The sequence below is a fragment of the Saccostrea cucullata genome, unplaced genomic scaffold (genome assembly GCF_032062105.1).
Source record: "Saccostrea cucullata isolate Sc308-1 unplaced genomic scaffold, CSIRO_AGI_Scuc_v1 ctg93, whole genome shotgun sequence".
In the NCBI taxonomy this organism is placed as follows: Eukaryota; Metazoa; Mollusca; class Bivalvia; order Ostreida; family Ostreidae; genus Saccostrea; species Saccostrea cuccullata.
The window spans coordinates 89,658-103,286 of record NW_026935164.1 but is presented as its reverse complement, the minus strand read 5'-3'; the positions used below and the strand labels follow the sequence as shown (position 1 = coordinate 103,286).

At 37.1% G+C, this 13,629-nt stretch overlaps 1 protein-coding gene across 6 annotated transcripts in view; it reads left to right on the top strand.

Moving 5' to 3' along the window:
* LOC134242050 (potassium/sodium hyperpolarization-activated cyclic nucleotide-gated channel 3-like) overlaps positions 1 to 13,629 on the top strand; it is a 104,515-nt gene that overhangs the window by 77,294 nt on the left and 13,592 nt on the right. For all 6 annotated transcript variants that reach the window (XM_062724061.1, XM_062724064.1, XM_062724063.1 and 3 more), the window contains exon 3: positions 12,469 to 12,632. In XM_062724061.1, coding sequence (XP_062580045.1) covers positions 12,469 to 12,632 — 164 coding nt within the window. The remainder of the gene's footprint in view (positions 1 to 12,468; positions 12,633 to 13,629) is intronic.

The window sequence follows — 13,629 nt, the reverse complement described above, 5'->3', positions numbered from 1 at the left end:
ACGATTTATGAAAAAGTTTCTTCCAGTGACCTTGAACTTGACAAAATGACCGTAGGTTAAGGTCATGGCACATCCTTAGGTCATGAGCAATTTTTGTAGGGAGAAGTAAATTCTTAAGTTTCATCAAAAGATATATGTGGACCGGACCCGTTTGCGCATGCAACCAGACAGCTATATACAGACGGACAGGCAGCTAGACGGACAAGTTAATTCGTATATACACCTCAAAACTTTCTTTAGGGGGATAAAAAGATGAAAGAGAAAACTTATGGCTTATACAAATTATTTTTCTTAGGTAAGAAGTTAACAAACGTACCGGGTAGTCCTTTCATACAATCAATCCATAGATATATCGACTCCACAAAAAAGAGTATTTTGCATTTCTGTGAAGTCTATATACACAACTATATTTATGGATAAACATCATGAAAGGGCAATATCAGTATACAGCAAAACTCGTCTAGTACGAACACGGATATAGCGAATTTACGGATATAGCGAAGTCATCTTGGATCCCCATCCATATGAATTTAATGACTTTCTTATACGGTTATAACGAATTATGGATATAGCGAAATAATTTCATAGGCCCATGTGACTTCGTTATAACCGAGTTCTGCTGTAATATCAAACAAAAGTTGATAATGAAATATTTACAACTTTCCATAGATATCCTCTAAATATTGGATATCCTCTTCCATTTTAATTATTTTTAAATTCTTCCTCTGTAACTCTCCCCCCTTTTTTTGATTGCTGGTTTCTTATTAAAATGGTAAACCCCCAAAACCCCAATTACTAAATTACACACATGTACATGTAATCTGTTTTTTAGTTGTTATATTTTAGTTGACATATTTTTGTAAAAAAAAAATATAATTCCGAAATGACTAAAGTTGAAATGAAATTTCAGAAGTGATTAATATTATATTTATTGAAATAGAAATAAAAAAATCAAAATAATCGGGAAATAAACTCGAATTTTTTTTTTTCCAATTTCTGATGTAAATACACAGATAATGCGATTAATTATTTACAGGCATTACATATGTAAGCTAAACATAGTTTCGTATAAAATCCAGGGGGTTTTCCCCTAAGAGACGAATGACAAGAAAGGGTTTGCCTGCTATTTATAGAAATGAAGAATATGTATTCCACATATCGAGCCCGATGTTTATTCGTTTAGTATTATATAGTAGGGCTAAAAACTAGAGGACCATATCTCGGAAACTAGAGGTGGTACCATCACCATTTTTTCATAGAAGTGATATCTGGCCCCTAGTACCCCACCTCCAAAATATCAGACCCCAGGGTAGGGGACTTCGATGTCCCCGAGCCCGATGTTTATTCGTTTAATATTATATAGTAGGGCTAAAAACTAGAGGACCATATCTCGGAAACTAGAGGTGGTACCATCACCATTTTTTCATAGAAGTGATATCTGGCCCCTAGTACCCCACCCCCAAAATTTCAGACCCCAGGGTAGGGGACTTCGATGTCCCCGAGCCCGATGTTTATTCGTTTAACATTATATAGTAGGGCTAAAAACTAGAGGACCATATCTCGGACACTAGAGATGGTACCATCACCATTTTTTCATAGAAGTGATATCTGGCCCCTAATACCCCACCCCCAAAATTTCAGACCCCAGGGTAGGGGACTTCGATGTCCCCGAGCCCGATGTTTATTCGTTTAGTATTATACAGTAGGGCTAAAAACTAGAGCACCATATCTCGGAAACTAGAGGTGGTACCATCACCATTTTTTCATAGAAGTGATATCTGGCCCCTAGTACCCCACCCCCAAAATTTCAGACCCCAGTGTAGGGGACTTCGATGTCCCCGAGCCCGATGTTTATTCGTTTAGTATTATATAGTAGGGCTAAAAACTAGAGGACCATATCTCGGAAACTAGAGGTGGTACCATCACCATTTTTTCATAGAAGTGATATCTGGCCCCTAGTACCCCACCCCCAAAATTTCAGACCCCAGGGTAGGGGACTTCGATGTCCCCGAGCCCGATGTTTATTCGTTTAATATTATATAGTAGGGCTAAAAACTAGAGGACCATATCTCGGACACTAGAGATGGTACCATCACCATTTTTTCATAGAAGTGATATCTGGCCCCTAGTACCCCACCCCCAAAATTTCAGACCCCAGGGTAGGGGACTTCGATGTCCCCGAGCCCGATGTTTATTCGTTTAGTATTATATAGTAGGGCTAAAAACTAGAGGACCATATCTCGGAAACTAGAGGTGGTACCATCACCATTTTTTCATAGAAGTGATATCTGGCCCCTAGTACCCCACCCCCAAAATTTCAGACCCCAGGGTAGGGGACTTCGATGTCCCCGAGCCCGATGTTTATTCGTTTAGTATTATATAGTAGGGCTAAAAACTAGAGGACCATATCTCGGAAACTAGAGGTGGTACCATCACCATTTTTTCATAGAAGTGATATCTGGCCCCTAGTACCCCACCCCCAAAATTTCAGACCCCAGGGTAGGGGACTTCGATGTCCCCGAGCCCGATGTTTATTCGTATAGTATTATATAGTAGGGCTAAAAACTAGAGGTCCATATCTCGGAAACTAGAGATGGTACCATCACCATTTTTTCATAGACGTGGTATCTGGCCCCTAGTACCCCACCCCCAAAATTTCAGATCCCAGGGTTGGGGACTTCGATGTCCCCGAGCCCGATGTTTATTCGTTTAGTATTATATAGTAGGGCTAAAAACTAGAGGACCATATCTCCCCGAGCCCGATGTTTATTCGTTTAATATTATATAGTAGGGCTAAAAACTAGAGATGGTACCATCACTATTTTTTCATAGAAGTGATATCTGGCCCCTAGTACCCCACCCCCAAAATTTCAGACCCCAGGGTAGGGGACTTCGATGTCCCCGAGCCCGATGTTTATTCGTTTAATATTATATAGTAGGGCTAAAAACTAGAGGACCATATCTCGGACACTAGAGATGGTACCATCACCATTTTTTCATAGAAGTGATATCTGGCCCCTAATACCCCACCCCCAAAATTTCAGACCCCAGGGTAGGGGACTTCGATGTCCCCGAGCCCGATGTTTATTCGTTTAGTATTATACAGTAGGGCTAAAAACTAGAGCACCATATCTCGGAAACTAGAGGTGGTACCATCACCATTTTTTCATAGAAGTGATATCTGGCCCCTAGTACCCCACCCCCAAAATTTCAGACCCCAGGGTAGGGGACTTCGATGTCCCCGAGCCCGATGTTTATTCGTTTAGTATTATATAGTAGGGCTAAAAACTAGAGGTGCATATCTCGGAAACAAGAGATGGTACCATCACCATTTTTTCATAGAAGTGATATCTGGCCCCTAGTACCCCACCCCCAAAATTTCAGACCCCAGGGTAGGGGACCTCGATGTCCCCGAGCCCGATGTTTATTCGTTTAGTATTATATAGTAGGGCTAAAAACTAGAGGTGCATATCTCGGAAACAAGAGATGGTACCATCACCATTTTTTCATAGAAGTGGTATCTGGCCCCTAGAACCCCACCCTCAAAATTTCAGACCCCAGGGTAGGGGACCTCGATGTCCCCGAGCCCGATGTTTATTCGTTTAGTATTATATAGTAGGGCTAAAAACTAGAGGTGCATATCTCGGAAACAAGAGATGGTACCATCACCATTTTTTCATAGAAGTGGTATCTGGCCCCTAGTACCCCACCCCCAAAATTTCAGACCCCAGGGTAGGGGACTTCGATGTCCCCGAGCCCGATGTTTATTCGTTTAGTATTATATAGTAGGGCTAAAAACTAGAGGTGCATATCTCGGAAACAAGAGATGGTACCATCACCATTTTTTCATAGAAGTGATATCTGGCCCCTAGTACCCCACCCCCAAAATTTCAGACCCCAGGGTAGGGGACTTCGATGTCCCCGAGCCCGATGTTTATTCGTTTAATATTATATAGTAGGGCTAAAAACTAGAGGACCATATCTCGGAAACTAGAGATGGTACCATCACCATTTTTTCATAGAAGTGATATCTGGCCCCTAGTACCCCACCCCCAAAATTTCAGATCCCAGGGTAGGGGACTTCGATATCCCCGAGCCCGATGTTTATTCGTTTAGTATTATATAGTAGGGCTAAAAACTAGAGGACCATATCTCGGAAACTAGAGGTGGTACCATCACCATTTTTTCATAGAAGTGATATCTGGCCCCTAGTACCCCACCCCCAAAATTTCAGACCCCAGGGTAGGGGACTTCGATGTCCCCGAGCCCGATGTTTATTCGTTTAGTATTATATAGTAGGGCTAAAAACTAGAGGACCATATCTCGGAAACTAGAGGTGGTACCATCACCATTTTTTCATAGAAGTGATATCTGGCCCCTAGTACCCCACCCCCAAAATTTCAGACCCCAGGGTAGGGGACTTCGATGTCCCCGAGCCCGATGTTTATTCGTTTAGTATTATATAGTAGGGCTAAAAACTAGAGGTGCATATCTCGGAAACAAGAGATGGTACCATCACCATTTTTTCATAGAAGTGGTATCTGGCCCCTAGAACCCCACCCTCAAAATTTCAGACCCCAGGGTAGGGGACCTCGATGTCCCCGAGCCCGATGTTTATTCGTTTAGTATTATATAGTAGGGCTAAAAACTAGAGGTGCATATCTCGGAAACAAGAGATGGTACCATCACCATTTTTTCATAGAAGTGGTATCTGGCCCCTAGTACCCCACCTCAAAAATTTCAGACCCCAGGGTAGGGGACTTCGATGTCCCCGAGCCCGATGTTTATTCGTTTAGTATTATATAGTAGGGCTAAAAACTAGAGGTGCATATCTCGGAAACAAGAGATGGTACCATCACCATTTTTTCATAGAAGTGATATCTGGCCCCTAGTACCCCACCCCCAAAATTTCAGACCCCAGGGTAGGGGACTTCGATGTCCCCGAGCCCGATGTTTATTCGTTTAGTATTATATAGTAGGGCTAAAAACTAGAGGACCATATCTCGGAAACTAGAGGTGGTACCATCACCATTTTTTCATAGAAGTGATATCTGGCCCCTAGTACCCCACCTCCAAAATTTCAGACCCCAGGGTAGGGGACTTCGATGTCCCCGAGCCCGATGTTTATTCGTTTAATATTATATAGTAGGGCTAAAAACTAGAGGACCATATCTCGGAAACTAGAGATGGTACCATCACCATTTTTTCATAGAAGTGATATCTGGCCCCTAGTACCCCACCCCCAAAATTTCAGACCCCAGGGTAGGGGACTTCGATGTCCCCGAACCCGATGTTTATTCGTTTAGTATTATATAGTAGGGCTAAAAACTAGAGGACCATATCTCGGAAACTAGAGGTGGTACCATCACCATTTTTTCATAGAAGTAATATCTGGCCCCTAGTACCCCACCCCCAAAATTTCAGACCCCAGGGTAGGGGACTTCGATGTCCCCGAGCCCGATGTTTATTCGTTTCATATTATATAGTAGGGCTAAAAACTAGAGGACCATATCTCGGACACTAGAGATGGTACCATCACCATTTTTTCATAGAAGTGATATCTGGCCCCTAGTACCCCACCCCCAAAATTTCAGACCCCAGGGTAGGGGACTTCGATGTCCCCGAGCCCGATGTTTATTCGTTTAATATTATATAGTAGGGCTAAAAACTAGAGGACCATATCTCGGACACTAGAAATGGTACCATCACCATTTTTTCATAGAAGTGATATCTGGCCCCTAGTACCCCACCCCCAAAATTTCAGACCCCAGGGTAGGGGACTTCGATGTCCCCGAGCCCGATGTTTATTCGTTTAGTATTATATAGTAGGGCTAAAAACTAGAGGACCATATCTCGGAAACTAGAGGTGGTACCATCACCATTTTTTCATAGAAGTGATATCTGGCCCCTAGTACCCCACCCCCAAAATTTCAGACCCCAGGGTAGGGGACTTCGATGTCCCCGAGCCCGATGTTTATTCGTTTAATATTATATAGTAGGGCTAAAAACTAGAGGACCATATCTCGGACACTAGAGATGGTTACCATCACCATTTTTTCATAGAAGTGATATCTGGCCCCTAGTACCCTAACCCCAAAATTTCAGACCCCAGGGTAGGGGACTTCGATGTCCCCGAGCCCGATGTTTATTCGTTTAGTATTATATAGTAGGGCTAAAAACTAGAGGACCATATCTCGGAAACTAGAGATGGTACCATCACCATTTTTTCATAGAAGTGATATCTGGCCCCTAGTACCCCACCCCCAAAATTTCAGACCACACAGCTTATGTTTAAATTTTGAATTGCGAACTGCGTTCTAGAACGCAATTCACTTTTGAATTGCGAATAGCGAACTGCGAACTGCGTTCTAAAATCTGAACGCCCTAAAGATCTACAAACGTTAAGAAAAAAGCTGCGGGACAGACTGACACAGAGACAGACAGAACAACGTACAAATAGACAGAAGGACGGACAGAAACAAAGAAACCCTGTAATCTCTACTAATTTATAACATACCTATTAATGGCATTGTCATTTAAAATCAAAACACATTATCTCCCTTGATCAATTCAAAGTGTAAGTTAGAATCAGTTTAAACAAGACATAAGGCAGCAGTGAATAGAGCATTGCTCTGGTCTTCTTTAGTTTAATACGATTTGAAAAATGTGTTTTATAATCTACATTGACGTTATAAACACATGTATCTATGTATATTTGTCAGAAAAGAATGTTTTGTGAAGAAGTTAGCTATATATCAAGTTAAAAAAAAAAGATGGCTTTGCTAAGGGATGCAGTCCTTTATTTGTAGTCACTTTAACTCCTTTCACACACTTGTACACACAAGTACTCTGAAGTTGATATTAAGAAGATGCTCGAGTTTCTGATTGACAAAATTTATCTGGTTTTTGGAGACCAGGTACAAAGATCATGAAGCATTTTAAACTTGAGTCAAAATATCCATGTACTAAAATGTTGTGGAACACTGAAAAAAAATAACAAGTGAAAGTCACTAAGAAGACTAGTAAATTTACTGTCCATACAATCACTACCTCAAAAGTAGTTTTACTAGGTATTGGGTATTTTTACTACACAACACTAGTAAATCTAGAGTTTATAAGTAACATTCACTAGGTATCTAAGTATCTTTACGACCACTACTCCACTTTCCACTATCTTAGCTAGTAAACAGAGTGATTACTAATCATGAAGAACGCTTTACTAGGTACACTATTCAACTAGGTTTTTCTATCAGTGAAGTTAAGCGGATCAAAAATTAAAAATAAGTTTCAATATTGATTCACAAAAGTGCTGTTCTTTAAAAAAAAAAAAGAGATTAATTTTGTATTTAATATGCATTTTACAGGCGATCAAAATTTGACTTATGTCTACACCTGTTTCATGAGCCTGGGTTGAGGTCTTTCAACAACCTGTTGGAATCCCCGTGTGTACCTATTGCGCCCCGTTAAAAGCATATTTTTGTAATTTATGTCGTATGAAGCAAAATTTGTTCAAAATCCTTTACGTGAAACTTGCTGTGACATTCAAATCAACATTTAGATATATATCAACGATATATTGTCAATTAACAATAGTTATTTCTATTCCTATGTGGACTCAATATATCTCAGTGAGCTTAAAATAAAAGATAACACAGAGTCTGACACATCTGTATCATATTTAGATATTTTACGAGAAAAAGACGTTAATGGTACCGGTAATCTAACAACGAAGTTTGATAAACGATGTCTTTAACTTTTCATTCGTCCATTTCCCTTATGCAGCAGTATACCCTTAACACCTGCACACAACGTTTCAAAAACTAGGTGCTATTGGCAAACAAGTAGATCAAACTAAAATTCCAGCAGTCTCGTTTAAAGTGGTCATTTTGTAAGTTCCATGGTCGATACAATACATACCTCAGCAAATACAATATATCATTAAGTCAAATACTGAATGACGTTCTTTGCACTATCGTTGAACCATTATTTACTCACTAAATTGCCTTCTATTTTTTTATTTACAGATTCTAATACATAGTTTTACAATATATAATTACATTTTCTGTAAATTTCTTATGTGTGTGAGAGGGAGAGAGAGAGAGAGAGAGAAGAGAGGAGAAAGAAGGATTTTTGTTTTGTTTTTACCGATCATGTCAATTAGCATACGGCGTGTGTGCTCGGTCGGCAGGGGATGTTTACTCCTCCCTGCATATGACACCTGATCCAACTTCTGATGTTTTGGAGGTCCATGTTTACTTTAGTCGTTATTTACATTGTTTGGTGGACTTTTGAGGTTGAGTACTGTTCGTTATCATTATATATTTCATTTCACTTAAACACATTTTTACAATTTCGTACTTGAGGTTTTTTAATGAAGCAAATGCATAAACAGTTTATAACTGACAGTTATTGAAATATACCAAAAGTACCCCTTTCAATAAAAAGGAAGCAAAGGAAAAAAAGCACCAGTATGCATTGATTGCATTCTAGTTAGTTCAATTTCCTGAAAAGCCTTCATATTGGCCAAATAATCAATACCTATGCCATCACAATTAGCTGTACTTTATATTAGAGGGGGAAAGCAAAAAAAAGTAGTTTTATTTATTGTATAAACAATTTAAATCTCCCCCTGCTGACGAAGTGTCAGCCGATTGTTTTATGATTCCCGTCAGAACCCGGGTTATCTCAAAGAGCGATGTTTATTTGAACATTACGGGCATGCTTTAGTTTTCACATATGATAGAGTTCCATGAACCCTTGCATGAAAGTGCAGAACATTCTTCGATTGCGTCTTTTATTTACGTAGATTTTTCAAAAGACAAGCGCTGTACCCCCAAAATATGGAACAGGGGATCAATTTCTGTGTATTTCCTCAATAAGTCTATGGGCAAAAGGACTCATGATTGAAAATATTAAACTTAACTTGGCAATGCATATAATTAAAAAAAACTAGAGAAATATTATTACCATTTCAATATTACTCAAATTTTACCAAGCGAGGTGTTATGAAATAATGTTTTAATTTTTTTTTTCATAAATTATATTATTCCATGAAAATATCAAAAGTTATACAGAAAAAAATTGTAATAAGTAATCATATGGATGTTGAACCTTGATCGAAAAAAATAATAAATATTTCATTTTTAAGTGAGATATAGAAGATGTTCAAAATTCCATGTTTTGCAGATGGATAAATATATGTGGAATTTATTTACAAGTTAGACATAATTTCTATTTTATTAAATCGATCTTTCATTGTAACATGAATAATTCAGTATGAAACTCCTTAATGAATGGTATAAGATATCAATAATCGCGAGATTCCGCTTTCTTGCTACATGTTTTTGCAACGGTCCACGACCGTGTGCATCACAAGAGTTGAAGGTATGATTCTTCTGATCAAAAATTCTTTGCACCCAATAAGCTTTACAGATTCTAATCTATCTAGTACGGACGGATTTATAGAGTATGAGGACCTCACAATGACTTGGATGTTTGTGAAGGGTACAACCATAGAGGAACTGTGAATGATACTAAGAATACTTACCATATGACGGATCAGGCTAGAATTAATCACGTGATCAGCGGCAGTTGAATGTTTTATCCGATATTAAAGTCGTGTATATTGACCGTGATTTCTACATGTATCAAGAGTCGAGCTTGATTTCCGGATATTTCGTACATATTTGGTTGGAATCATTAGTTTTTCAATCTGTCACCGAAATTATAAACGAGTGATAGGGAGGAAAATTAAATTAGAGGGGCGAATTAATCACAGAACCAGATATCCTGTTGCGTCTACCGCGAAATGAAATCTAATGGTGTTTTAATTGGAATTTTCCTAATTTCCTTGTCCCTTTATTAATTTTATAAGATTACAGGGATATCCGTTCCATTCTTATATAGTACCTTGTCATCAAGGGAAAGTGTAGAGGACATGTACAATTTGATGAGAAACGTAGCTTCGAAATTAATGTATAAGTCAAGAGAACATAATATGGACGAACAAAATTAACGTTAGTTCTGTTTCGATGAACAGACATGTATATTGCTAAACCGTTTTATCCTTATCCGGTACAGCAGCAAAAAGAAAGAAAAAAGCGAAAAGCATTTATCTTTTATAACTTCAAATTTCATCAGTATAATATAAACTTTTACGTACATGAATTTAACTACACTAAGAAATTGTGAATGCATCCTTGATGATCAAACGCATATTTCATGAAATAACTAAAAGTGTGGGTTTTAATAATTTAAAAATCCAAGAGAGTAAAATCAAAATCCTTGAATAAATATCTGACAATTTATCACCGAGATTGCATTAAATTGAGGAAATGTAAGGTGTGTAATGGATAGATATTACATTTCAAAGGCTGATTCAAAATTAATCTCGTTTTTTTTCTTTTGCTTATTAGTCTTAGACGTGTATATCGTTTAAATTTTCTTCTGACAAGTCTGAACAAAAGTCTGAGAGAATTGTCTGCATCTTGGGGACTGAGATTGAGGTTTAGACCATCGAAGTTATTTATTTCTTGTATAATTCAAAGCATTTTCAATGACTTTGATAAATAAAGTCATTGAAAATGCATTGAATTATTTAAAATAAGACATTATTTCTCTCTTTGGGATACAGTTGTTAGTGGTGTCATATATGAAGACAACGAACAGTACTCAAACTCACATGTTCATTCCACCAATGTAAATCAGGAGCAGGGCAAACATCTAAAACATCATAGTTTGGTTCGGGTGCCATGGAGTAGTGAGCATCCCCTGCCGACCAGTCACACCTGCCGTGTGCTCATTGACATGATCGGCAAAAATGGAAAAAAATTAGTCGTGTGTAAATAATGTAATGGCATTACAATTTGTATGACTGAACGTCTTTCTGCATTTGACTTCATCATACTAGTATATTGTATTTGCTGATATGGTCATATAATCGACCATAGGACTTGCGAAATGATGACTTTATACGAAACTGATCTTATTCTTGTTTTTTCAACTTGTTTGTCATTATCTTTCATCGTTTTAAAACGTGTTGTACTTAGAGCAAGCTCTTGCATTTCGAATCAATTAATAGATATAAACCCCATATGCAGATGATGAGGATATATGCTTACATATATTGCTCGTTATCTACTTTTATTTCATGCCACTACCTTTGATATATTGCATGGCTTAGTATTTGATGTTTTAGTCTCTAGGGAAGAAAAGACACCCTGAATCCTGTTGCTTGGGTCCAAACTCGGAGAAAACCACATATTTGTATTTACCATATAAAATATTTCATGCGAAAAAGTTTTGCTTGTTATATTTTCTTGCCTTTATATGAATTTACTATGTTAATTTTGGTGCACATAGAATTTGATTTTTATAGACAGGAATAGGAATATCCCAGGTCTTATGTATCCATGTTTTTCTTGTATTCTGATGTTAAATCTTATTCCGTAGACTAGACCCTACTGAGTCTAATTGAATATGAGTAATAAAGAATCTTACGCATAAGTTTCATTTGCTCTGCTCTAATGATTCTTATGATGGATTTGAAATGATCTCGCTCTTTCTTGATTAAAATCCTTTTGGAATGATATGTGACCTTTTATTTTTAATTTAGAGAAACTTTCTTTATATGCATTGTCTTATTTAGTTGAAGTTGGTTGAGATATGTTTAAGGTTAACTAAAAAACAGACAAACTTTGATCAGCTTACTTGACCATTTGAATAAGGTTACCTAGAAAGGGAAACAATTTTTGTATTGTAATGGAAAGACGGGGCTTACCAATATTCAAAATAAATACAGCTCTTTCTTAATTTGTGTTGTTTGATGTTCTTATGAGATCGATCACTGTTTTCTTCAACATTTTTCACTATTTTTATTGTCAACTTTCCTTATTTAAAGTAATATTCCACCATCCCCAGCTTATGGTGCTTATGCCTCCCAACTTATTTGCTACTCAAGAGCGTGCTCTGAGTAAGTTCGAGTTTTGAAGCGAGGTATGCTACTCACTGATAAGTTGATATTACAGGGATATCAACTACCTCGTTCATTGTCAGCATTCCGTTAATTCTATGGTCGTTATAATGGCCTTGATATATAAACATAACCTATCATGGGGTTCTGGCTGAATTGTTTCATACTAAATGTTAGGTTAGATTTGACTACGCGATGTATCATATCAATTCAAAAGGTTCACGGCTGGTACATATCACCGGACAAAAAGGGTATCCTTGCTCTTTCTTAGCACCTTAATCCACCTTTGGAACTTCCAGGGGTTTATGTTTTATGCTCTCTTCACAAATTTCTATTAGTTATATTTTTTTCAAAGTTGATCATTGTTCATTATCTTGACCTTTTACTTATGTACACATTCATATCCTTTTAAAAAATGCATTCTGAACTATGATTCCAAGCACATTGCAATTACTAATTTTTACTGTTTTCTGAATACGATTATTTATATTCAACAGGTTTTATTGGGATCTATTCATGCTGGTGCTTCTACTTGCAAACCTTATAATCTTACCAGTAGCCATATCATTCTTCAACAATGATCTCACCGCTGAATGGATCGCATTCAATTGTATATCAGACACGGTTTTCTTTTTGGATATTATAATAAATTTCCGAACAGGTACGTAATTTATTCCTATAAGACCTTCTGCAAAATTGATTTCAGACCCATTGTATTTAAGTATGTTTCTTTAAAAAAATCGATTCTCTTATCAAATATTGGTTTCACGAAGTGATTTATCATGTCATTATTAAGTCTTGTTCTAAAAGAAGACTGAGCTGTTTACAATTACAACAGATGGTGGGTGTATAAACAAAATCATTATAATGAAGATCTTCAAATTAATTCTGTAACACAGTTTAATTAACCTTCTTGTTTGTTACAAAACGAACTTTAAAAAAATATGAACCCTTAAGAAAGTCTCGTTCGACATAATGATAATAACAAGTCTAACATAAACAATTCGTATATGCTTCCTGATTTCATTTTTCATTGCAATTTATTAACAACATTTTTCGTTAAAAAAAAAAACACTGTTAATGTAACATAAATCAATGAAGATGTATGATTTGTTCGAAAATACGCTTTCTGCCAAAAATCAATATATTTTTCTTTTTTAAAATATGTGACATTTATTTTATTATTATTTAAAACAGGAGAGGAAGGAACATATGAAGTACAAATACAGTATTTTTTAAAGAATGTCTGCATATTTCAGCCCATACAGTAGAATTTTTGAGAGAAAATGAACCCCGTGAATTTTTTTCTCCTTTGAAAGTAACCAACTTTTAGACTGTGTAAAATTTATGCAAAGGAACTAAAAAATAACTTTTTGAGTTTGTCTTTCTTTCTTACACTACAGTTCAAAACACTACAGAAATATTTGAATGTGTGGCATTAGCCTTCAAAACGAGTGTAAAGCCGAAGAATTAGGCCATAATAAATAAATTGCTAGATTCTCATCCGAGTTTTTTTTAAAATCGAGGCGGGCGGGCGGCTTTTATTTTATATTTTTTATTTCTTCAATTTTGTAGATTTTTTATTGACCTGGTCAATCAGTGTAATTTTATCTACAATACCCGAATAAAAGTCGTAGTAAAGGTTCAATTATCTCTTA